The 25,371-nt window shown below is 41.8% G+C and overlaps 1 protein-coding gene across 3 annotated transcripts in view; it reads right to left on the bottom strand.

The window, feature by feature from the left end:
• Nucleotides 1-25,371, bottom strand: part of HTR4 (5-hydroxytryptamine receptor 4) — a 922,564-nt gene that overhangs the window by 160,655 nt on the left and 736,538 nt on the right. Inside the window, exon 7 of one of the 3 annotated variants that reach the window (XM_077265737.1) lies at nucleotides 7,847-7,923. The exons of the other annotated variants lie outside the window; for them this stretch is intronic. Within the exon in view, the coding sequence (XP_077121852.1) occupies nucleotides 7,863-7,923 (61 nt within the window). The 3' untranslated portion in view covers nucleotides 7,847-7,862. The remainder of the gene's footprint in view (nucleotides 1-7,846; nucleotides 7,924-25,371) is intronic. 3 annotated transcript variants of the gene reach the window in all.

Below are 25,371 nucleotides of genomic sequence, written 5' to 3' on the forward strand. Positions count from 1 at the left end.
TCGAATGGGTTCTGCCAGAATTTTCAGGTATAAATTTCGAGAGAAAGAGAGAGAGATTTTCCCCAGACTAGAAAATCCTTCCAGGCATGCTCAGAATAGAAAAGCGCAATACGTCGCTGGATTCCTGCTTTTCACAGGCACCGACGCATCCTGCGTCCATAGGCTGCCATTATAGCCAACAATGTATGCCGCAGGATGCGTCGTGGCACGTTTTTCCAATGCTGACAAAAAACGTTTCATTGAACGTTTTTTCCAGACGACGGACAGCTATTTTCTGACGGATCCAGTGCACGTCGGATGAAACGGATGGCCATCCGTCACAATCCGTCGCTAATCCAAGTCTATGGGAAAAAAACAGGATCCTGCAGAAAAATTTGCTGGATCCATTTTTTTAAAAACTCGGATTTTGACAGGAGGATAAAGACGGAAGTGTGGAAGAGGCCTTACTGGAATAAAAGTTTGTGGGCAGCACTTCTTTCTGGCTTTTTGACAGAATGTGGGACTGCGTCACCTAATGAATCTTAGTTGTGAACTTAGACTTAGTGTGAAAACAAAAGCAAAGTGATCATGTTTGATAAAATTGATAAAATAGCACTTTAAAGGGAACCTGTCACCCCGTTTTTTAAAGATGAGATAAAAATAGCGTTAAATAGGGGCAGAGCTGGGCTTTACATTAGTGTCTTTTTTGTGCCTTTATTCCCCAGCTATGCTGCCGAAATACCTTTGTAAAGTCGCCGTTTTGGGCTGTCACTCACGCTGGTCTGGTCAAATGGGCATGGTGACATTGCTGTTTCTTCCCCCAGATCTTGCTTATCTGTCCATTGGTGGCGTAGTGGTTTGCGCATGCCCAAGTGCCGAATCCACTGCAGAGTTGTGAGGAAAAAGAGCGCAATCTGCGCTATTACCCTGGTGATCGGTGGGGGCGGCCATCTTCCTGAGGCCGAGCATGCACAGATGGAGTGCTCTTCTGCACGGGGCTTCAGGAAAATGACCGCAGGATGCCGCGCATGCGCAGATGGAGATCGCGGCGGCCATTTTCCTGAAGCCGAGTTCGCATCTCGGCTTCAGGAAAATGGCCACCGCGATCTCCATCTGCGCACGCACGGCATCCTGCGGCCATTTTCCTGAAGCCCCGTGCAGCAGAGCACTCCATCTGCGCACACGCGGCCTCAGGAAGATGGCCGCCCCCACCGATCACCAGGGTAATAGCGCAGATCGCGCTCTTTTTCCTCACAACTCTGCAGTGGATTCGGCACTTGGGCATGCGCAAACCACTACGCCACCAACGGACAGATAAGCAAGATCTGGGGGAAGAAACAGCGATGTCACCACGCCCATCCGACCAGACCAGCCTGATTGACAGGCGAAAACGGCTACTTTGGTAACTAATTTCGGCAGCATAGATGGGGAATCAGGGTCCACAAAATATACTATTGTAATGCACAGCTCAGGCCCTACTTAACGGTATTCTTATCTCATACGGAAAAAACGGGGTGACAGGTGCCCTTTAAGGCACCAGAACTATTTTAAGCCTCTAATGCATTACTAATTTAAGGCTACTTTCACACTTGCGTCGGTACGGGTCTGTCGCTATGCGTCGGGCAGACGTACGAACGCACTTTGTGAAATTATGGCACGACGTGGGCAGCGGATGCAGTTTTTCAACGCATCCGCTGCCCAGTGTAAAGTCCGGGGAGGAGGGGGCGGAGTTTCGGCCACGCGTGCACGGTAGAAAATGGCGGACACGATGTATGAAAAAACATTCACTTGAACGTTTTTTCTCTACGACGGTCGGCCAAATACCGACGGATCCAGTGCACAATGGACGCGCTGACACTATGATCAGGTTTTGCTCAAAGTGTCAGCATAGTGTACTCCGATTCTCTCAGATGAGAGAACTATAGCACACTGTGAGGATAAGACGAAGAACAAAATTTCTCCATCTTCTCCATTGTGTCAGTTCATGGAAATCAAACTGCACTCAGATGTCATACAAGAGCAGTCCGATGATTTACACAAACTCATTGACTTGAATGGCCAAGTGCAATCCGATAATTGGCTCAAACTTGGTCATACTGCGATTTGAGCCAGTCTGAAGAAAAAAATTGAACATGTGCATGGCCCCATAGACTAACATTAGTCCGAGTGTGCTCTGATGTTTTGTTGGATCACACACGGACAGAAATACAGTGATGTGAACATGGACATGTTAATCTGCAGAAATAATTTTATGAGTCGATTCATTATTGCACTGGCATCTTTTTTTGTCTAGTTTTAAGTGTTTTTCATCTGTTTTTGAATTGCACCTTTCTTTCTTTAATTTGCAATTTTTTTTATATGCTTTCACTTGTTTTCTCTTTTTTTATGTTCTGGGCAATGTTTTGGCTTCTAGATGTTTTTGATCAATTCATCAACTGTGACTTTTTAACAGGTTGCTAAATGTTTGTGCAACTGTATTCAAGTTCCTTCAGCATGATCTTATGTGTGCCCAAAATTTTGGCCCAAATGTTGCTACATTTTTGTAGACCATATGACTTTTCACTCTAAAACAAACACAAAAAGGGTTAAAGACAAAAATATAATTTTGTGCAAAACTCATGAACCGCATGTGCGATCTTGAAGAACTTGTCGCAAAAATGTTGACAAATACTGTAAGACAAAAAAGGAAAATGACATAACAGATAAACTGCACATGAATCAGGCACTATGGCTTTGTCGTTTTGCACATGGGCACAAGAAAAGGCAACAAGAAATTTATGAACACTCTGATAGAGTTACAAGTTCAAATTGAGCATTCAACTATTGCCCAGTGCAGAAAACATTGGCACATCTGCGCTGTACATGAGGAATAACACTCTCTCTGGCTATTATATGACATGTAGGCTGCATTTTCACCAGGTTCTGCTCTTCAGGCTTTACCTCTTGATTACCAATTTACTCTGAGCTGGTGAGACTAGACTAGCTACTATGATCTAACCCATACACATCAAAGTGCACAAAGATAGATTCCATCTCTTCATTCCTTAGTTAACATAGATATAAACAGCAGCATGCTGGAGGACATTTTACATCAATACTTAGCTGTGCAGATGTGATTCCAAATCTGGGGTATGGCAAAAAGACTTATTAAAATGCACACCATGATTTTTCTGTGTTTCCCTCTGCTTGTTAACTCTCTTAGCTCATTATTCCTTCTCTTTGTCCCCTCTATACAGATTGTAGATCAGTACTTAGCTGTGCAGATGTGAATCCAAATCTGGGGTATGACAAAAAGACTTATTAGAAAGCACCCGATGATTTTCTGTGTGTCCCTCTACTTGTTAACTTTCTTAGCTCCTTATTCCTTCACTTTGTCCCCACTATACAGATTGTAGATCAGTACTTAGCTGTGCAGATGTGAATCCAAATCTGGGGTATGGCAAAAAGACTTATTAGAAAGCACCCGATGATTTTCTGTGTGTCCCTCTACTTGTTAACTTTCTTAGCTCCTTATTCCTTCACTTTGTCCCCACTATACAGATTGTAGATCAGTACTTAGCTGTGCAGATGTGATTCCAAATCTGGGGTATGGCAAAAAGACTTATTAGGAAGTCCTTCTCTTTGTGCCCTCTATATAGAGTATATTAGGAGATTTAACCGGACACCTTATTGCACTGGTCGTCCATCTTATCTTGAGCAAGAAGAGGTTAAGTTGTTTTTTTTTCCTAGTGTATGATTAGTTCAGGGGGCAGCTGAAGGAGGAGTGGTTCATAAGCGGAGAAAAAAAGCAGAATGCTCTGATAAGATATTTTACAAAGTTTCTCATATTTGTATGTACCATTTATTTATGACAAATTTGTTAAAAGTATAGTTCCCTTTAATGCTAAAAATAGCTGTTTATTCATGGTCTGAGACCCATACATAAAGAGAAAAAGCTGTAATTGCTGTGTCTACTAAATACTGACTTAGAGGAGTAAATAGCTATATGTCAATGATTTTGTTTCTCTAGATTAGTTTATAAAGATTTGCTTACACATTGACATTAATACGTATTTTCCTGCACATCAGTGTCTAAATGCCTAATAAAACCTTCTCTTATGCCGACTTTATTTCCTTGTTTTTATTGGATCTCATGGGAAAACTAAATAAAACTGGAGTTTTACTGTCAACAAATTTGGATTCATACATTTGATTTCTGACTCTCGGCCAGCCTGCTAGTAACATATGGTAGATCTGCAAGGATAAAATTGTTTGAAAAATAAAAGATCATTTTTATATACTTTCGATTGCTGAACTCAGTAAAAATATTGAAAATAATCCATCACCTCCAGTTGTATCACAAACACTGACTCCATAGACTTTTTCTTGCATCATAGTTTGACCCCTTTGTGCAACCTTTAGGGGACGATTTTTGTGTTATTAGATTGGTTAGGAATTAATGGATGCTGTATTACGATTGGCTGCTGTGGGCAGAAAAGATTTCTTAACCCAGCTTCCAAAGAGTGTGGTGGTGTCCATAGCATCCAATCATAGCATAGCTTTCATTTTACTTCAGCAGTATAAGAAATGAAAGCTGCCCTCTGATTGGTTGGTATGGGTAGTAAAGACAGATTTTTTTTTAGTCACAGTTCACAGCAATGTGGTGGTGTTCATAGCAACCAATCAGCACACGGCTTTTATGTTATTTCAGTAGTACAAGAACTGAAAGCTTAACTGTGATTGGTTGCTAAGAGGAGTGTCACGATAATGTAAAATACCATGGTCTGAGGGATTTTTACACATGTGACCAGGGTCCTAGACACACACTGCAGCATTGACCCCCCTTCTTTCTTTCCCCACCTCATTCGCTGGTATAGACACAAAGCCCTATGACAATACACCAGGCAACTTGATGCTAAGGTGTGAGCAGGGTGTGGCTTTTAAACTGCAGACGACCAATCCTGTAAAGCCACTTGTTCCCTCCTCCCCTTGGTCTTGGAATGCCTTTGTCTGCAAAGCTCAGAGAACTTAAATAACTAGAAAAGCAGTGCATATCATTACTCAGCCCACTTAGTGATGTCACTACAGAAGGCATATTTTTTACGCCTGCTGAGTAGTGTCAGTCTTGGTCCAGGAAGCCGGCTAACATCAGCTCAGCAAAGCTCTGCTAATGCACCTGGATGTATCTCCTGAGCACACGGCCGCCATGCTGATTTGAAATGAGCTTAACGACCTGTGTGTTTTCTTCCGTTAATCCTATTTTATTTTGTAATCTGTAATGTATGCATGTATTGTCTCCTTTATAATATCTTTTTATGCTTTGTAAACACTGTCTAACTTTTTATGGAGTAAAATATTTAATTGCTAGCTTGTCTCTTCTGCTCTATGCGAACTGTGCATCCTCTGAGGTGAATTACGCTACTGATTTGGGTTGGCTCCAGACCCGATAACCTTTGGTGGAAAATCCAAGCTGGTGGCTGCATACTTTGCTCTGGGCATTTGGGAAACTGTACAGCGACCGGCGGAGTTAATAATTATTGTTCCTGCCTGAGTGGGAGTAGTTAAATCACCCTTGCTGCAGTGAGCTTAATAGCCAGTACATAGCAGGCAGCCATTCTGGTGATGAATTACCCTAGGTGCAGTACCTAATCTGACCGGAGGGTAAGGGGGCACCGGAGAGCTGCAAGTGCCAAACCGGAACTGGGAAGTGGGATATAGATACTGTAAATCCCCTTCAGAAGGAACCAGGGGCAATCAAACAACCCCGGTTCATGACAAATTGGTGTGAGTAGTTGGGACGATAAAGATATCCTCCCTGGGATCCCTGACATACTGCTGGGATCCATTACATAGCGTTGGTAGCACGATGTGAACCGTGGCAAGGAACAAAGGCAGATTTTCTTTTTAACAGAGTTTATACTTACCACAATTCCTTTAAGTATTTAGTGGTTGTGGTGGATTAAGCTACTGTTACTAACAGCATGGTCAAAATGGCTACAAAGGGGTGTCGTAATTCACCTGACAACTTTTGCTAGGTTTGCAGTTGCTTTGTAGTGATGAAACTGTGAGGAACAGGAGAGGATATCAGAAGGGGACCAGCCCCGAGCAGGCTGCCTCCTTCTGAGGTGCAGAGACCGGTAGCCGGAACACCGAGGTTGTAAGGACCTCTATGACTTACATCAGAGACTGGCAGGACAGCTGAACTCTATGTTACCTGTCCGACCCAGGAGGCACACTGACAACCTTAGAGGGTGGGGCATGCTAGAGTCCCTATAAACCGCCTCAAGTTACCAGTCATACGGGTATGTCTTATCCAATCTGGGGGACAGAGAGAGATAACATCTGTGAGGACCTTATGAGAACCTTAGGAGTAAGGGACTACACCACCATGGCGCTAGAGGAAAGGCTTTTATTCTCCACCTGGACAAGGGGGCTCTGGACTTGCCTCCAAACCGGCCGGACCCTGCCTGCCCCGTGGTCTGATGCTCTGGACTGTGGATGCTGAAGTCTTCAGTAAAGGTAAAGATACTGCAGCCTTGTGTCCTCGTTCTTCTCTGCGCCTCTCACCATTCACCATCTATACACCGGGAAGCCCTGGGGATATACTTCACCTGTGGGAAGGCATATCATCTAGCTGCCATAACATCACCCCAACAGACCCCTTAAAGCAGTGTCGGTCACCCTGACCGAATACCACAGGTGGCGTCACAAACATAAACTCTATCCCTTTAAAGACTTTTCCCCTTTATACGGACGTCCCAGGGCCACAGACCAGGTCAGCCACCGTGACATCCCCCTGTGAACCGCAGGACCCGGTACTGAGTACCCCCTTGCCCTGACGGGGCGCTCCAGAAGTCCTTGCTGTGTACCTGCTGTGAGCTGTGCACTGTGCGATCTGCACAATGACAGTGTGTGCTCTGTTGTAGGCTCAGATTGGTCTTAATCAGCCGGCAACAGAGTGTTGTCAGAATACCTGGTATGCAGGAGCCCAGTGGTGTCACTTGCGTGGGTGGTACTAGTCTCCTGCATGTTGGATATTCCAACACCTCTGTGTTGCAGGCTGATTTCTGATCTGAGCCAACAACAGCGAATGCTGTCACTCTGGAGATCGCACATTGCACAGCTCGCAGAGAGGGACACAGCAGGGACGAGCACAGCCCCTGAAACAACAGTCACAGATGATGCTTCCTTTCAAGGAAGGGGCAGGTGCCATGGCAGTGACCGCAGCCTCTGCCCTCTGCTCTGATGACGCTTCATTTGAGTACACCAGAATGCACTGGTATTCTCACACAAAGCGTCATCAGACAGGACATAGAAGAAAAAATAAAATAGCAGTTAGCGTAGTTAGGGAACTGGAAGGAATTTTTAATACAAGTATATTAGAAAATCACTTAGATTATGGCATCGAATAGATAGGGATTAAAAATTAAATTTAGTTTGCCTTCGGACCACCCCTTTAAACTTCCTTTATTTTGAAGGCAGAGTTGTTTTTAGTGAGTGAAATTTAATAAAAGTCTCTGTTATGGCTCTGCACCTAAAACCAGAAGTGGACAGGTTATCATTGAATTATCTCATTAGGCTTTCTAATTTTCTCCTAATATATCTTGTCAATTTGAAAGTTTGGTTAAACTTTCCTGCAGATACTCAATGTATGTATTTGATTTCAAGTGTTTGATGTCGCTGAGAGATATTATACATAGAAGTGATCAATAGGTGCACAACTCTTTTACCCTACTTTTATATACCAGAACAACATAAATCAAACACAAACGTAAGTCATTAACATTTACACATAAGTGACCATTATAAAGGGGCAAAAACAGACAAGACAAACATCAATAGTCAAAATAAAGGATATAATTACAAAAGCAGGGTGAAAAAGACTTACAGCTCATGTTTAGAACTCACACAGGAACTGGTCTATTGCAGAAGAGCAGGAGAAACTTGGAGACAGAGGAACAGCCACTTTATGTGAAGAGGGGAGGAAAGAGGAATGGACAGGAGAGAAGACATGTAAAAACAAAAGGGTGGGGGAGAAGAAGAAAGACATACATTAATACAAAGGGAGTCATTAAAGGGGATATTAGAAAAACAATCTGAAATAAAGTGTGTTATATTTATGGCTATATCTATGATGTCCTCCACCATAAATAATGTCTTCAGTTTAGCCTGATCACAACACATTCTTAGAGATGCCCTAGCAACCTCAAAAAGGTGGCTGATAGTAAAAAATAATAAACCAAAATTATTAATATAACCTTATTAGTATTTAATAAAAGTTACAGAGTGAGAGCACTTAAAAGAAATAAAAAAAATGATACATCCATTTCTCTAAGGATAAAGGTATGTCTATGGGAGCTATTTTCAGCTCTTTAAAAAATGTGGGTTTTTTTTCGACAAGTAAATCATAGTGTAATGCCTCTTTAGCAGCCATGCAAACATTTCTGTGTCCAAGCTGAGAGTAATGTAGCCATTTTCTTTTTTCCCTCACCGAAATCCCAGCAAATTCACCCTTCAATGGAATCTGTCAGCTGGATTACACCCCCCAAAAATACTATTTATAGGCACATGTAGCTCTTTCAAAGGCAGGTCTAGCAATATCTTTCCATGGACAGTCTGTTTCTCTATTACTGAAAAATCAGTGTTTGAATGTATTTGTAAATAGCTATGATATACCTGAAGCCTCTGTCACTCCAGCTCTATTCCTGCGCCTCATCACCTCCTCTTGCTTGACTGACAGCTTCTATGCTGTGTGACTTAAGGCAAAGGAGTTGTCAGCCAAGCAGGAGAAGGGAGCACTGGGGGGAGGGATAGAGCTGGAGTGACAAAGGCTTTAGATCTACAAATAGCTCTTTAGCTTTAATTGAAATGCTGATTTCTCAGTAACAGAGGGCTATGCTGACAGATTCCTTTTAATACTTAGTATCTGCAGTCCACCAGCTAAATGTACAAAATTTAAATTACCATATTTTTCAGACTATAAGACGCACTTTTTCCCCAAAATTTTTTGGGGAAAATGGTGCATCTTATAGTCAGAATATACTTACAAATACCGTGGCGGTGGTCCCAGTCTGACGATGCAGCCTCCCTTCCCAGGCTGGTGAGGCTATCTGTTGTGGCAGTGGCCTGTTGGGCGGCGGTGCTCTGTGGGGCGGGGGTGGCGGTGGCCTGTTGTGCTGCAGTAATGGTGCTCTGTGGGACGGCGGTGGTGGTGGTCTGTGGGGTGGCAGGGCTCTGCCGGCATTTAGTGAATGCCCGGAGGCCCATGCAGATCCATTTCTGTGATGCGGTGGCCTCCGGGAAAATGGCTGCCGGGGGTGGCTCATGCTCACATTCAGATCTCGGCAATGAGATCTCATTCCGAGATCTCAGGAGATGAGATTTTGTTGCCGAGATCTTAATGCGAGCATGTGCCGCCCCCAGTGGCCATTTTCCCGGAGGCCACTGCATCACATGAATGGATCTGCATGGGCCTATGGGCATTCACAAAATAACAGCAGAGCCCTGCCGCCCCACAGACCACCACCACCCCTGTTCCACAGAGCATCGCCGCCCAACAGGCCACCGCAGCCCCACAGAGCACCGCAGCCCAACAGAGCACCACTGCTCCGCAGATCACCTATTGCAAAATGCTGGTGGAGCCCCGCCACACCACAGAGCAGCACCAGCACACCAGCCTGGGATGGGATTTCCCGGAGGTCACCACACCAGCCTGGACCACCGAACAACCCCTGTGACCGCTCCTCCACTTGTGCCTAAACCTGTCCCCGGTAAGCTAAATTCAGACTGTAAGACGGATCCCCATTTGACACATTTTTTTCCTTATTTTCCTTCTGAAAATTTGGGGTGCGTCTTATGGTCCGGTGCGTCTTATAGTCTGAACAATACGGTATATTACTTTGTGATGCCTAGTTCTATAGTGATAATTTTAACACGGATTTTAATGAAACAGCAACACCCAGCCTAATAAGTAACAGATTGGTGGAATCAGGCTCTCAGCCCCTGCATAATGCTGCTCTCATATTATTTAGCAAAAAGGCCTTGACTGATTCCCTTTAAGCATAGCTTGTATAGTACTCATACTTATCAAAAATTGATGCTCACAAGATCTATCCAATCTGTCCAACATAATTTTATTTCCACTATAATGCTATTCACACTGTTATATTTTGCACAATATTTGGGGCCCACTAAAGATCCTCCAGTATTAGGTTGAATCAGTCCAGAGGTGCACAGTATGTATTTACCAGAAAGACCGGTCACCTTGTATCAAAACAAATTATATCACTTTTCTGCAAATCTCATTACACTAGTAGCTTAAGTTATAGCACACTACATAGTTACATAGTTATGTAGGTTGAAGAAAGACCTAGGTCCATCAAGTTCACCCTTTCTCCACCATTTTGCCACTAATTTAACTATAACCCGCAATGTTATGTGTATCAAGAAAATCGTCCAGCCCTTTGTTAAAAGCTGTTGTAGTGTCTGACATTACTACTTTTTGTTTTAGAGCATTCCACAGTCTGACTGCTCTAACTGTAAAGAACCCTTTCCTGTTTAGCTGCTGGAATCGCCTTTCTTCCACCCGTAATGAGTGCCCCCTAGTCTTCAGTATGGTCTTTGGACAGAATAAGTCATGTGCCAATGTTTTGTACAGGCCACACATATATTTATACAAGTAAATGAGATCCCCTCCAAGGCATCTTTTTTCTAAGCTAAACAAGCCCAACGTTTCCAACATCTCCTCATGTGAGAGGCCTTCCATCCCTTGTAATAATCTAGTTGCCCATCTTTGAACTGATTCTAACTTCTGAAAATCCTTTCTAAAATATGGAGCCCAAAATTGGATCCTATATTCTAGATGTGGCCTCACCAGTGATTTATAAAGGGGTAATAATGCATTGGGATTTTGTCTGTCTTTATACATCCTAAAATCTTGTTTGCTTTTGTGGCTGCTGCTTGACATTGAGTACTGCTGCTCAGCTTACTTGTAACTAGAATACCCAAGTCCTTCTACTGTTCTGTAGTTTCAAGTATATTCCCATTTAATGTACATGCAGCAATAGGATTATGCCGTCCTATGTGCATTACTTTAAATTTATCTTCATTAATCTCTTATGCCAAGTGTTTGCCCAATCGGTCACCTTATCCAGGTCATTTTGCAATATTGTAATGTCACGGTCAGATTTTAATAGTTTGGTGTCATCAGCAAAGACTGACACTCTCAATCCCATCCTAAAGGTCATTAACAAAGAGGTTGAAAGAATTGGTCCTAGCACAGATTCCTGCAGTACTCCACTGCTGACTATATCCCATTTAGAGACTGTACCATTTATGAAGACTCTTTGTTTCCTGTCATCTAGCCAATTCCTTGCCCATCTGCATATAGTTTCCCCAGTCCTTGCTTCTGTAGCTCCAGTATAAGGCTGTTATGCGAAACTTTATCAAATGCCTTTGAAAAATCCAGATAAATCACATCAGCCGCTTTACCTACATCCAGATTTGCACTTACTTCCTTATAGAAACCTAACATGTTAGTTAGACACGACTTATTCTTCATGAATCCATGCTGGTTGTCAGTTATTACATTATCTACAATATATTTCTGCAGGCCATCTCTTATAATGCCCTCAAAAATTTTGCACACTACTCATGTCAGGCTTACCGGATGGTAGTTGCCTGGATCCACCATTTTACCTTTCTTAAATATTGGTACCACATGAGCCATCCTCCAATCCTGTGGCACCACCCTTGTTACAAGAGAGTCTAAGAATATGAGATATAGTGGTCTGTCAATTATTGAACTCAGTTCCCTCAGTATTCATAGATGAATGCCATCTGGGCCGGGGGATTTGTCAATGTTTAAATTGCTCAGATGTAGATGCACTTCTTTTTGTGATAAACTAGTTATATCAGGTTGTGAATTTTGATTTTTGCCTCGTTGAATGATCCCTGTAACAGACAATTCATTGGTGAACACAGATGAAAAGTGCCTGTTTTATATGTCAGCCTTTTCTTTATCCTCTGTGATTATCTTGTTGTTGTCATCTTTAAAGGGGCCGATACCATTAATTTTTTTCTTTTTGCCATTGATGTATTTATAAAAAATTTGGGGATTTATTTTAAGATCATTGGCAATTTGTTTCTCTGCAGATAACTTTGCTAGCTTGATTTCATTTTTACATTTCTTATTTAGATCTTTATACTCCTGAAATGCTATTTCAGTATTCTTGGCTTTCAAGATTTTGAATGCCCTTTGTTTTTGTCTTATCGTACTTTGTACTGTCTTATTCATCCATAATGTTTTTTTATTCCTTGACATTTTATTACCAGAGGATATAAGTTTTCTGCTGGATTCTAGTAGTATTTCCTTAAAAATGGCCCCATTTATGTTCAGTATCCCCAGTTACCATGACATTGTCCCAGTCTATATGATTAAGCTCCTTCCTTAATTTGTTGAAATCAGCTTTCTTAAAGTTCCAGGTTTTGGCATTTGCCCTTTTGGATGTTTGATTGAAAATTACTTTGAAACTTACCATGTTATGGTCACTGCTTCCCAAATGCTCTCTGACCTGTAGATCTGAAATTGTATCTAGTCTATTTGATAGAACCAGATCCATCAGATTACCTCCCCTGGATAGTTCATCAACCAGCTGAGAGAGGTAATTGTCCTGAACTGTAGATATGAAATTGTAGCTTTTAGCACAACTAGAAGATTCCATGTCCCATTGAATGTCTGGATAGTTAAAATCCCCTATAATAAGAATCTTATTACTAGTTGCTTCCTTTTTAATTTGCTGCAGCATTTCATCCTCTACCTGTTCAGCTATATTAGAAGGCTTGTAGCAAATTCCATTTAGCAGCTTTATATTATTGCCATACCCATGTACATTTACTCATAGTGACTCATAGATACATTGCTGTTACTTCCCCCAATGTCTTCATTGAGCACAGGTTTTAATGTGGACTTTACGAAGATGCACACCCCTCCACCTTTTTTTTTTATCTTTCCTGTCCTTTCTAAATGTAGTATAACTCTCTACATTTGTTACCCAGTCATGGCTCTTGTCAAGCCAGGTTTCTGTAATGCCCACCACATCGTATTCTGTGAGCATCATAAGAGTCTCCAGTTCATTCATTTTGCTGGCTAGACTCCTTGCATTTGCCAGCAGACATTTTTTTCCTTGCATATTCCAGGACCCTTACTCCTCATTTACCCTTACTTCCTCCCTCTCTGTGTCTACTCTATCCCCCTATTTAACACATCTACCCTACCTGCCCAAGATCCTTGTTTAAAAGCTCCTCCATCCATCTTACCTTTTTTTCCCCAAGCACAGCTGCACCCTCCCCTTTAGGTGCAGCCCGTCCCTACTGAAGAGCCTGTAGCCGACAAAGAAGTCGGCCCAGTTCTCCGTGAACCAAAACCCTTCCTTCCTGCATAAGATTCTAAGCCACTTATTTTTCTCTCTACACTCCCACTGCCTATCCAGTGATGCTCGTGGCACTGGCAGTATTTCTAAAAACACCAGCTTGGAGGTCCTGGCCTTCAGCTTCTCTCGTAGTTACCTACAATCATTCCTAAGGACCTTCCACCTCCCTCTAACTTTGTCATTGGTACCAATGTGTACCATGACCGCTGGGTTTTCCCCAGCCCCACACAGCAATCTGTCTATATGACACGCAATATGTTGAACATGAGCACCCGGCAGACAACACACTGTTCGGCATTCATGATCTTGGCAGCTGATGACCTTGTCTGTCCGCTTAATTATATAGTCCCCTACCACCAATGTCTGTCTAGAATTTGCTGCACTCCTATTTCCCTCTTTCCTACAGCAGTCGTTTTCCTGGTTGCAATGTCCTGCTGCAGTGATTCCAGTCTTGGGCTTGCATTCCCAATATCAGCCAAACAGGCATATTTGCTAGGTTGTGCCAGATTAGGACTGGGATCCCTGGCACTTTTCCTCGACCCCTTCTTGTAACATTTATCCAGCTGTGTACTTCTCTGTCCTGATCTTCCCCACGTCCACCCTCCTCCATATCACTAGACCCAGCCAGCGCAAGCTCAGTGAGCTCTAAACTCTCCTGAGTGTTGCAAGCTGCACATTTAGATCCATTACCTGGGCTTCCAAACATGTCATTTGGTTGCATCGAATGCAGACACATTAACCCTCAAACGGCTGTTCAGGGCATGCATACATCTCACAAGATGCACACCTGGTGGCATTGTCCATGGAGCACATATTCAATGGAAATAACCACACAGATAAAAGCAGAAAATAAAATAAACAATTGAAGCTAGTAAGGAAAACACCAAACTATGCTCTTGTGTTAAACTATGAAATTGTGTTTAACTACCTAATGATTTTTCTCTTTTAGTTTTCTAAAGCTATTTTTTTTTATTTCTTCATAATTGAAAACGAGCAACTTAATTTGTCTGTGTGATTTGAGATGTAGTTTCTTATGCAGTTAAGAAATCTGAAATCTGATAATTCACACAATATAACAATTCAGTTATTTTTTTAGTTTGTCTTACATAAAATTAATCATCACAAAATGATCAATAACAAAGCATAAGGTGTGTGTATGTGTATGTGTCTGTATGCATCTGTGTGCACTTGTTTGTATGTGTGTACGTATATCTGTGAGCGTGGTTCGTCTGTGTGCACTTGTTTGTAGGTGTGTATGTGTATCTGTGAGCAAGTGTGTGCATCTGTGTGCACTTGTTTTTATGTGTGTATGTGTATCTGTGAGCATGTGTGTGCGTCTGTGTGCACTTGTTTGTATGTGTGTATGTATATCTGTGAGTGTGTGTTCGTCTGTGTGCACTTGTTTGTAGGTGTGTATGTGTATCTGTGGGCAAGTGTGTGCGTCTGTGTGCACTTGTTTGTATGTGTGTATGTGTATCTGTGAGCATGTGTGTGCGTCTGTGTGCACTTGTCTGTAGGTGTGTATGTGAATCTGTGAGCATGTGTGCGCATCTGGGTGCACTTGTTTGTATGTGTGTATGCGTATCTGTGAGTATATGTGCATCTGTGTGCACTTGTCTGTATGTGTGTGTGTGTATCTGTGAGCGTGTGTGCATATCTGCACTTGTTTGTAGGTGTGTATGTGTATCTGTGAGCGTGTGTGCGTCTGTGTGCACTTGTTTGTAGGTGTGTATGTTTATCTGTGAGCATGTGTGCGCATCTGTGTACACTTGTTTGTATGTGTGTATGCGTATCTGTGAGTGTATGTGTATCTGTGTGTCCTTGTTTGTATGTGTGTGTGTATCTGTGAGCGTGTGTGCATCTCTGTGCACTTGTTGTATGTGTGTATGTGTATCTGTGAGTGTGTCTGTATCTGTGTGCACTTGTTTGTATGTGTGTATGTGTATCTGTGAGCGTGTGTGTGCATCTGTGTGCACTTGTTTGTATGTGTGCATCTGTGAGCATGTGTGCATCTGTGTGCACTTGTTTGTATGTGTGTATGTGTATCTGTGAGCGTGTGTGTGCATCTGTGTGCACTTGTTTGTATGTGTGTATGTGTTTCTGTGAGTGTGTATCTGTGTGCACTTGTTTGTATGTGTGTGTATCTGTGAGCGTGTGTGTATCTGTGTGCACTTGTTTGTATATGTGTATGTGTATCTGTGAGCGTGTGTGTGCATCTATGTGCACGTGTTTGTATGTGTGTATTGTGAGGAGTTGCCATGCTCAGTAGGAGCCTTCAGGTAGACTCAGGAGCACATGCACTTGAAAACACCAGTGGGTTTTTTGCATGCAGCATAAACCACGGTGCTTAAAACAAAATACAGCCCACTGGGCACGATAGAAAAACAAAACAAAATTGTAACATTTAGTTCAGTCCTCCTTGGTGCGGGGTCCTCCCACACACTGTTATGGAAAACCACTCTAAGTCCTCACTTCTGTGGGAAGTACAACTTCTCCCCACAGCCCCACACACAGACTGAACCACAGGTCTAGGTATATGATGTCTTGTGCTGGTCACGTGATCGTGACATCACTGCAGGTCCTCAAACACCTGCAGGTCCTCAAACACCTGCAGGTACTGCAAGGAAAGGGGTACAGTGAGCACCCTCCCACCCGCACTGCGGGTGCTCGCATGAAACCGGTCCATTAAACTCTATACATGGCCTCCCAGCACCTATTATGCTGGAAACACAAAAACCCTCCTGTTTCACATCACTGACAGCTGCATGCGCGGTGACACATACCTCCCTTCCTCTACAAAGCCAGTTTGTGTATCTGTGAGCGTGTGTGTGTGTGTGTCTACTAGTTTTTCATTTACTACAAGTAGATGTACAATTCTGTCAGTGGCAACCAGATTTCATTGCTTTCCTAAATCCTGTGTTCAAAACCAATTGCAGTAGTGTCATATGTAGGTTAAGTGAAGGTATTATACTGTATGTACTGAAAAACTGAAGAGGAGCGCTCATATTTAAAACTTTTCTGATTAAATCAGATTTAAGATATGTAATTTATTATTTTGCTGATATTATATTGTATTATTCATTTTGTTTACTGACATTTACATACCAAAGGAAAATTTTCCAGTGCTGTACAAAGACTGCCTTCAATCAGATCAGTCCCTAACAATCAGATCATTCACATCAGTCCCTGCCACTAATGCTATAATTTGCTAAAGTACTTGTCCAATTTACAAAATAATCAAAGTCTACATTTGCTGGCAGGAAACCCCCTCTATCCAGCACAGGTTGCTATGGTGGTCCCCCTCAGAACAGGAAAGAAATGACACCTGATAGAGGCCTGTGATTGAATGCACCATCAAGTGACTTAAAGACGCACTCCCATAAATATATTTTTTAATTAAATGTGTGTATATATGCCTGTAATGCAGTTTGAGTGTGTAAATATACTCACCTACCACCACTCACTCCGGTGTCCTGCACCATTCTGCTCCTCAGTGATGTCACCATAATTGCGACTCTTCGGGTCACTCTCTGCTCTATGTGTGAGCCGGATGTATCTTTTACAATGAAAGTCTATAGGACTTTGTTCTGATGCTCCATAGACTTACATTGTAAAAGCCACTTTCTGGTTACACAGAGCGCAGTGTGACCAGAACAGTGAGAAGAGCGGTGACATCACTGAGAAGAGGGGAAGAACGATGCTGAACGCCGGAGAGAGCGGCGGTAGGTTTAAGATATTAATACACTCATACTACAGCATATTACATGGACATACAGTGTGCACACATTTAAAAGTAACCTGTCACTATAAAAATTCAGTCCAGTCTGCAGCTATCATGATATATATTTAGATATATAGTTCTGTGGGAAAACTGGCTGTTCGGCACACATGAATTGACCAATTTATGCGCTAGGTACGTTAATTTTTCTCCAGCAGTAATGCAGTTCCAATTTCATTTATTAAATGTTTGCATTCTATAGGGTTTCAGAAAGCAACTTTAATTTGCTAGTTTCATATAGATTAGCTCTGTTTGTCTTTCCGGTTTGAAAGTGACGGTCAGTCTTTTGATATTTGTAATACAGGTCTTCTGACTGAGCAGTCCTCCTATTAAGGTACCGTCACACTAAGCGACGCTGCAGCGATAGCGACAACGATGCCGATCGCTGCAGCGTCGCTGTTTGATCGCTGGAGAGCCGTCACACAGACCGCTCTCCAGCGACCAACGATGCCGAGGTCCCTGGGTAACCAGGGTAAACATCGGGTTGCTAAGCACAGGGCCGCGCTTAGTAACCCGATGTTTACCCTGGTTACCAGAGTAAAATGTAAAAAAAACAAACAGTACATACTTACATGCGTCCCCCGGCGTCCGCTTCCTGCAATGACTGAGCGCCGGCAGTAGCAGGGCACAGCGGTGACGTCACCGCTGTGCTGTGGTTTCACTTTCACTTTGCGGCGCTCAGTCAGTGTGGGAAGCGGACGCCGGGGGACGCATGTGAGTATGTACTGTTTGTTTTTTTTACATTTTACGCTGGTAACCAGGGTAAACATCGGGTTACTAAGCGCGGCCCTGCGCTTAGTAACCCGATGTTTACCCTGGTTACCAGTGTAAAATATCGCTGGTATCGTTGCTTTTGCTGTCAAACACAACGATACACGGCGATCGGACGACCAAATAAAGTTCTGAACTTTATTCAGCGACCAGCGACATCACAGCAGGATCCTGATCGCTGCTGCGTGTCAAACTAAACGATATCGCTAGCCAGGACGCTGCAACGTCACGGATCGCTAGCGATATCGTTTAGTGTGACGGTACCTTTAGTCTATGGCAGTATTAAATAGAGCTTGATCCTACCTGCCAATATAATTGTAGTCTTTTAGGCAGAGAGAGATATCATATTAGGTCAGGGTCCCAACAATGGGGTGTGCCTTATCACTGGCTGTTGGGCACACATGAATTAACCAATTTAAGTGCTAAGTACCATCATTTACTTATTTTCTGCAGGAGTAATTCAGTTCCAATTTCATATGTTCAATGTTTGCCTGCTATAGCATTACATAGGGCAGCTTTAATTTGTTAATTACATATAGAGTGGCTCTTTTAGCTTGCACCGGTTGACATTTTTCTTTAAAAAAATAACTATACTTTACAACACAATGAGTCAAAAAGTAACTCTTTTGGCATATAGCAGGATGAAAGGATATAAAAAAAAACCAAACAAGCATAAGCCAAAAGCTCTTTGTGCTACTCTGTTTCTTTAACTGCCATTCATTCGGGAGTTATGGAAATAGCGTAGTTGCTCCATGCTCTCCTGTTTATGCAGATTCGCCTCTAGTGATTGGAGCCTGCATGAAGTTATTCTCGTCTTAGCCATGAAAATCTGGGACAGGTGTGAGATGTGTGTCGGCTCACCAGGGTGGTATAATTGAAGATAAATGTAATTGTACTCACTCCTGAACAATCATTGCACTTCAATAGATTTGTTTCTTTATAGTTAATGTTGTTAACTGGCCACAAGATGACACTGTTCTTTAAACATGGTTAAGAGATTGTGATATGTCTGTAAGATGTGAAAGGGAGAGTTTTATAAAGTAAAAGACAGGAAGAGGAAGAGCGGCCATCTCGAGCAGAGACTGCAGGAATGAGGACTGTATGAGACTGTGCTGGAGAGGGATATTGTGAAATCCCCTCGTGACAACACCCGACTGAGTAAAGAGTAGTGGCAGATTGAAACTGAACTAAAACAGTATCCGGACCTATCTGGATGCAAGAGAATTCCTGCTGTAAAAGATGTTAAAGAACAAAAGGGACTCGGGACCTGTGAAGTGAAAGGTGCTACATCCTGTGGAAGCGTTATAGCACAAGCCTCCTCGGTATTGCTCACCAGCTGGAAAAGCTATGCATCTGCCTGCGTGTCCTGATTGTGTCGTTTGGAGCAGAAAGAAGACACACTAAAAGTCCACTGCAATGACGCAGTAAATAAATGTGCATGCATCACAATATATTTTGGCGTCAAGAGACACACGGCCGAAACAAAACCTTTAGTTAGATAGTTAGGTATATTGACTCTACGGACCACATTTTCCCTACTGGAATCAACGGCCAGAAATCCTAGATTTGTCACTACGTTTTCATGCTCTTCAGTAACTAAGGATTCTATGCTACATTTAGGTGCTGACACAGCACACAATGAACTCCAGGAAGGACTTGCGTTTTCCACTATTTTCTCTGAAAGAGGAGTCTCCCTGTGGGACAATATTAGGTGGAGCAGTGACTCAGCTCCTATAGACTTTGTCCACGGCATCTTCTCTGATGTGTATATATATATATTTGGTGAATTTTGTAATATTCTCCATATAGTCGAAGATGGACTTTTCTTCTAGTTTATACGGGGATGGGAGGGGAACATTTGGTTGGGAAATAGGAATAGAAATATATAAATTCTTAAGATTGTGAAAAACTGTGCTAGACCGCAGTTGAGCCCATGCTTTGCACTCACATAATTAAATCAGTTTGCTCTCAGGGTGTAATCAGGTGAGGGGCGGCTTGTTCAGACGGGCACAGCAACAGGTAAATTCACATAGAGAAAATAGCAGAAACAGTTCTCTTGGGTGCTGAGCTGTCCAGCACAGTGGATATAACCTTCTGGCAAAATGTTTGTTTGATATGATGTCTTGTGCGTTTATCAAAACCGAGTAGGAATATCTTTGTTCCAAAGTAAAATAGTTACTGACAGTGGACTGTGTGGAAATTAGTTATTTTCTCATCTGTGACTCCTCTGTATCTTGAGCAACACCCTCAGTGCATGATTTACACAGGAACAACCATTTAATGCGTTTAAAGGAAACTTGTCAGACAGGATAACGCTATTAACCTGCAGATATAGTGATATTTTGCAAGCTAGCAGCTTTATGAAAATGCTTGGCTGCAGTATTAAAAGTGCAGCATCAGAGAGAAAATGAGCTTTATTCTTCCCAGCGGCCACCGGATTTCATTTATACAGGCGTGCGGGTGTGGCTATAGTTACTACCCAGTAGACTGTGAACGGTGACTGTATGAAAGATCTGGCACTTTGATTGACAGCCATCTCAGCATTGATGCACAGCTGAGCCAACTGTCAGTCAAAGTTCAGGAGCATGACTACAGCAATGACTGATGCTTCAATGGACACGCCTGCATGACTGAAAGCTGGTGTTGCCCTACTTTAGTACCGTGGCTGGGTACCATCATAGCACTATTAAATTGCAGATTAACGCTATATCAGGTTTATAGCATTATTAGACCTGACAGTTTCCATGTAATATATTGTTTCTAATTTGGAATTTCTGAATCAGCTCCAACAATACTATTCTAAAGATCAGATGCAATGAAGGCACCAAACAAGAGACAGTTGATGGCAGTGTTCAAGAAGTCCAGATTTTGTTTTTGTAGAACTAGAACCAGTATAGGTGATGTTACCTTAAGCTACGCAAACCAGGATACGTGATGTTACCATAAGCTATGCAAACCTGTATATGTGATGTTACCTTAAGCTATGCAAACCTGTATATGTGATGTTACCTTAAGCTACGCAAACCTGTATAGGTGATGTTACCTTAAGCTACGCAAACCAGTATAGTTGATGTTAACTTAAACTACGCTAACCAGTATAGGAGATGTTACCTTAAGCTACGCAAACCAGTATAGGTGATGTTACCTTAAGCTACGCAAGCCAGTATAGGTGATGTTACCTTAAGCTACGCAAACCAGTATAGGTGATGTTACATTAAGCTACGCAAACCAGTATAGTTGATGTTAACTTAAACTACGCTAACCAGTATAGGAGATGTTACCTTAAGCTACGCAAACCAGTATAGGTGATGTTACCTTAAGCTACACAAACCAGTATAGGTGATGTTACCTTAAACTATGCAAACCAGTATAGGTGATGTTACCTTAAGCTACACAAACCTGCATAGGTGATGTTACCTTAAGCTACGCAAACCAGTATAGGTGATGTTACCTTAAGCTACACAAACCTGCATAGGTGATGTTACCTTAAGCTATGCAAACCTGTATAGGTGATGTTACCTTAAGCTACACCAACCAGTATAGGTAATGTTACCTTAAGCTACGTAAACCAGTATAGGTGATGTTACCTTAAGCTATGCAAACCTGTATAGGTGATGTTACCTTAAGCTATGCAAACCAGTATAGGTGACGTTACCTTAAGCTATGCAAACCAGTATAGGTGATGTTACCTTAAGCTATGCAAACCTGTATAGGTGATGTTACCTTAAGCTACGCCAACCAGTATAGATGATGTTACCTTAAGCTATGCAAACCAGTATAGGTGATGTTACTTTAAGCTATGCAAACCTGTATAGGTGATGTTACCTTAAGCTATACAAACCAGTATAGGTGATGTTACCATAAGCTATGCAAACCAGCATAGGTGATGTTACCTTAAGCTATGCAAACCAGTATAGGTGATGTGACCTTAAGCTACGCAAACCAGTATAGGTGATGTTACCTTAAGCTACGCAAACCAGTATAGGTGATGTTACCTTAAGCTATACAAACCAGTATAGGTGATGTTACCATAAGCTACGCAAACCAGTATAGGTGATGTTACCTTAAGCTATACAAACCAGTATAGGTGATGTTACCATAAGCTATGCAAACCAGCATAGGTGATGTTACCTTAAGCTATGCAAACCAGTATAGGTGATGTTACCTTAAGCTACGCAAACCAGTATAGGTGATGTTACCTTAAGCTACGCAAACCAGTATAGGTGATGTTACCTTAAGCTATACAAACCAGTATAGGTGATGTTACCATAAGCTACGCAAACCTGTATAGGTGATGTTACCTTAAGCTATGCAAACCAGTATAGGTGATGCTACCTTAAGCTATGCAAACCAGTATAGGTGATGTTACCTTAAGCTATGCAAACCAGTATAGGTGATGTTACCTGAAGCTATGCAAACCAGTATAGGTGATGTTACCATAAGCTACGCAAACCTGTATAGGTGATGTTACCTTAAGCTATGCAAACCAGTATAGGTGATGCTACCTTAAGCTACGCAAACCAGTATAGGTGATGTTACCTTAAGCTATGCAAACCAGTATAGGTGATGTTACCTTAAGCTATGCAAACCAGTATAGGTGATGTTACCTGAAGTTATGCAAACCAGTATAGGTGATGTTACCATAAGCTACGCAAACCTGTATTGGTGATGTTACCTGAAGCTATGCAAACCAGTATAGGTGATGTTACCATAAGCTACGCAAACCTGTATAGGTGATGTTACCTTAAGCTATGCAAACCAGTATAGGTGATGCTACCTTAAGCTACGCAAACCAGTATAGGTGATGTTACCTTAAGCTATGCAAACCAGTATAGGTGATGTTACCTGAAGCTATGCAAACCAGTATAGGTGATGTTACCATAAGCTACGCAAACCTGTATAGGTGATGTTATCTTAAGCTATGCAAACCAGTATAGGTGATGCTACCTTAAGCTACGCAAACCAGTATAGGTGATGTTACCATAGGCTATGCAAACCAGTATAGGTGATGTTACCTTAAGCTACGGCCATACAGTATAGGTGATGTTACCATAAGCTACACAATGACAGGAAAACCATGCAGCTTTATTAAATATTGTTAACAAGTTATTTTACTTATCCCTAAAATTGTGCTATTTTTTACAATAAGACTCATTAATATTGACAATAGTTGTAATAATAGACGTAGGCTTTTGGAGCAGTGCATGACTGCTAACTGAAAATTGAGCAGCTGTGTCAAAATAATTACAAGCAATTGTATCACAATTTGAACATTCCCTCCAGGCAACAATACAAAGTGCTATTGTTCAACCATTTTCCAATGTGATTTTCTGCTAATGAAAGGGAACTCTGAGAAAGGAGCATTTTCAGGTTGCAATCAATAGTCCCCATTGTGCAGAAACAAGTTGGCTACAAGGTTTATTCGGATAAAACCAATGGCTGTATGGTACATTGAGTGGGTATAGGACATTGTCATCTAGGAAAGAATTTCTGCGAATGTTTAAAGACTTTATGATACATAGATGAGGGCAAAGGACTAGGATAGATTTGTACCAGGCGCTCGATACAACAGATAAATGGTTTAAGTGACGTACATGAAATCCATTACACGAGAACAAAAAATGAAATCTCTGCTACCTGCTGCTCCAAGTTGATAATCTTTTATATCCTTTCTGGCAACTTGTGTTAGTAACACAAAAAATGAGACATACAATTGACTTCTACTCCACTGAATGGGACTAAATAAAAGAAAGGCAAATTAATTCTTGCTCTGCCTCACTGTACGTGCTTTCTATGCTTCCATTCCAATCCAAACTGGCAGCTTTGGCATGATATGTGGGATATTTCACTGCCCAAATCCTGCTGCTCAAACAGAAAACAAACATTGGAGAACTATGTTGAGAAGAAAAGATTAGTGAGAAATCCAAACGCAAAGGCTCGTAGACTTCATAAGCAAACATTACATCTGAGCCAAGCCATTACATGGCTCCATCCCATACACAGGACTCAGTAATTCGGGATTTCATTATTGTTTTAACTTGAACTTTAATTCATGCAATTACCGCAGCCTCAGAAACCAAACAAATTCACAGAGAATCAAAAGTAATAAGCCATTAAGAAAACACAGTTGTGCTAGTATCCAATGGAGCCTGTCCAAATCCCCAATCTCATGTACGATGTCGTACTCACCAGAACCTGAAGCTACAGTTGCTAATCTTTTTCTGCTTTCCCTAGGGGCCGAAAGTTCAATTGAAGAGGTAGCAAAAAGTGATTTTTCTGTTACCAAATGATATGATTAGAATACATGCCAATGTTAATTGTAAAACTCCGTTAAGGCATCAAAGTGGGCACCGGCTGTTAATATCTTTGTAATGACATTGGTCTTCCAAAAAAAAATAAATGTTCTCATGTTCTCTTTTTTGTGGTCATCTGACAGTTGTCTACAAACACTTTCTGATATTGTGAACACTCATAAACAAGGTCCCATATTGATGCTAGGAAACTGCGTCAAGTTCTTGCCTGGTGTCATGTCATCATTGCAATGTGAGACATCTTGCTGGGCCTACTAATCTGAGGAGGCTTCAGGGATACTGGAAGGTAAGAGGTGGATCGCATGACCCTGGCCCAACAGCCATGGAATATGTACGGATGATGTGGCCACTGAACCAGGGTCCTGTGAATCTTATTGCTAAACTCTACTTATTACAATAAAGCTGAAATGCTAATTCTGGTGATCATCTGAAAATGCGACAAATATCCTAGCACCCATAAATCATTATGCTAATATAGAAAGACTTTGCAATGAAAGAAAATGATTTTCTCTTCTTGCTCAAACACATCTTTGACAGAGATCAATAGCGATTCTGCACTAATCTAATTTGCCCTGTATCTTTATGAATTCAAAGTTTGAGAATCCGAGTAACTGTTACTGAATTTTAGATAAATGGCCTAAAATGGCCATGACCATGTTATAGAAAGTATAGGACAGAGAAGAAGGATCACGCGAGCATGATCATCAATTGTGAAATCTAGAGAAAGATTCTCTTTAAAGAAAGCATCATACACCTGAAAGCTGGAAATAACAAGCAAAGGGAAGAGGGTGTCAGCGTTAATAGGATAATTCTTGATTATCCGAGCCATCTGAGCTGTTGAGTAATCTAATCTCTACAGTCATTATGTCACTGAGAAAACAGCATGTAAGGGTTTTGTTATCTTTTACCTAATGTCATAATTAACCGAACTGAGACATTTCGCAAAGAAGTGTCAGGTTTGTGTGAAAGTAGAAAATGTCAGTGCTTGACATATTGGCATGAATGTATGTGACTGATATATTGTACTATAGTCATTGTTGTTTGATTAAAGGGATAGCTTTCAAGTGTGAGAATACCACTTTCACTTTCCTTTACATGTATGGTATTTTGTACTCCACCAAAA

The sequence above is a fragment of the Ranitomeya variabilis genome, chromosome 5, assembly GCF_051348905.1.
Source record: "Ranitomeya variabilis isolate aRanVar5 chromosome 5, aRanVar5.hap1, whole genome shotgun sequence".
Classification (NCBI taxonomy): Eukaryota; Metazoa; Chordata; class Amphibia; order Anura; family Dendrobatidae; genus Ranitomeya; species Ranitomeya variabilis.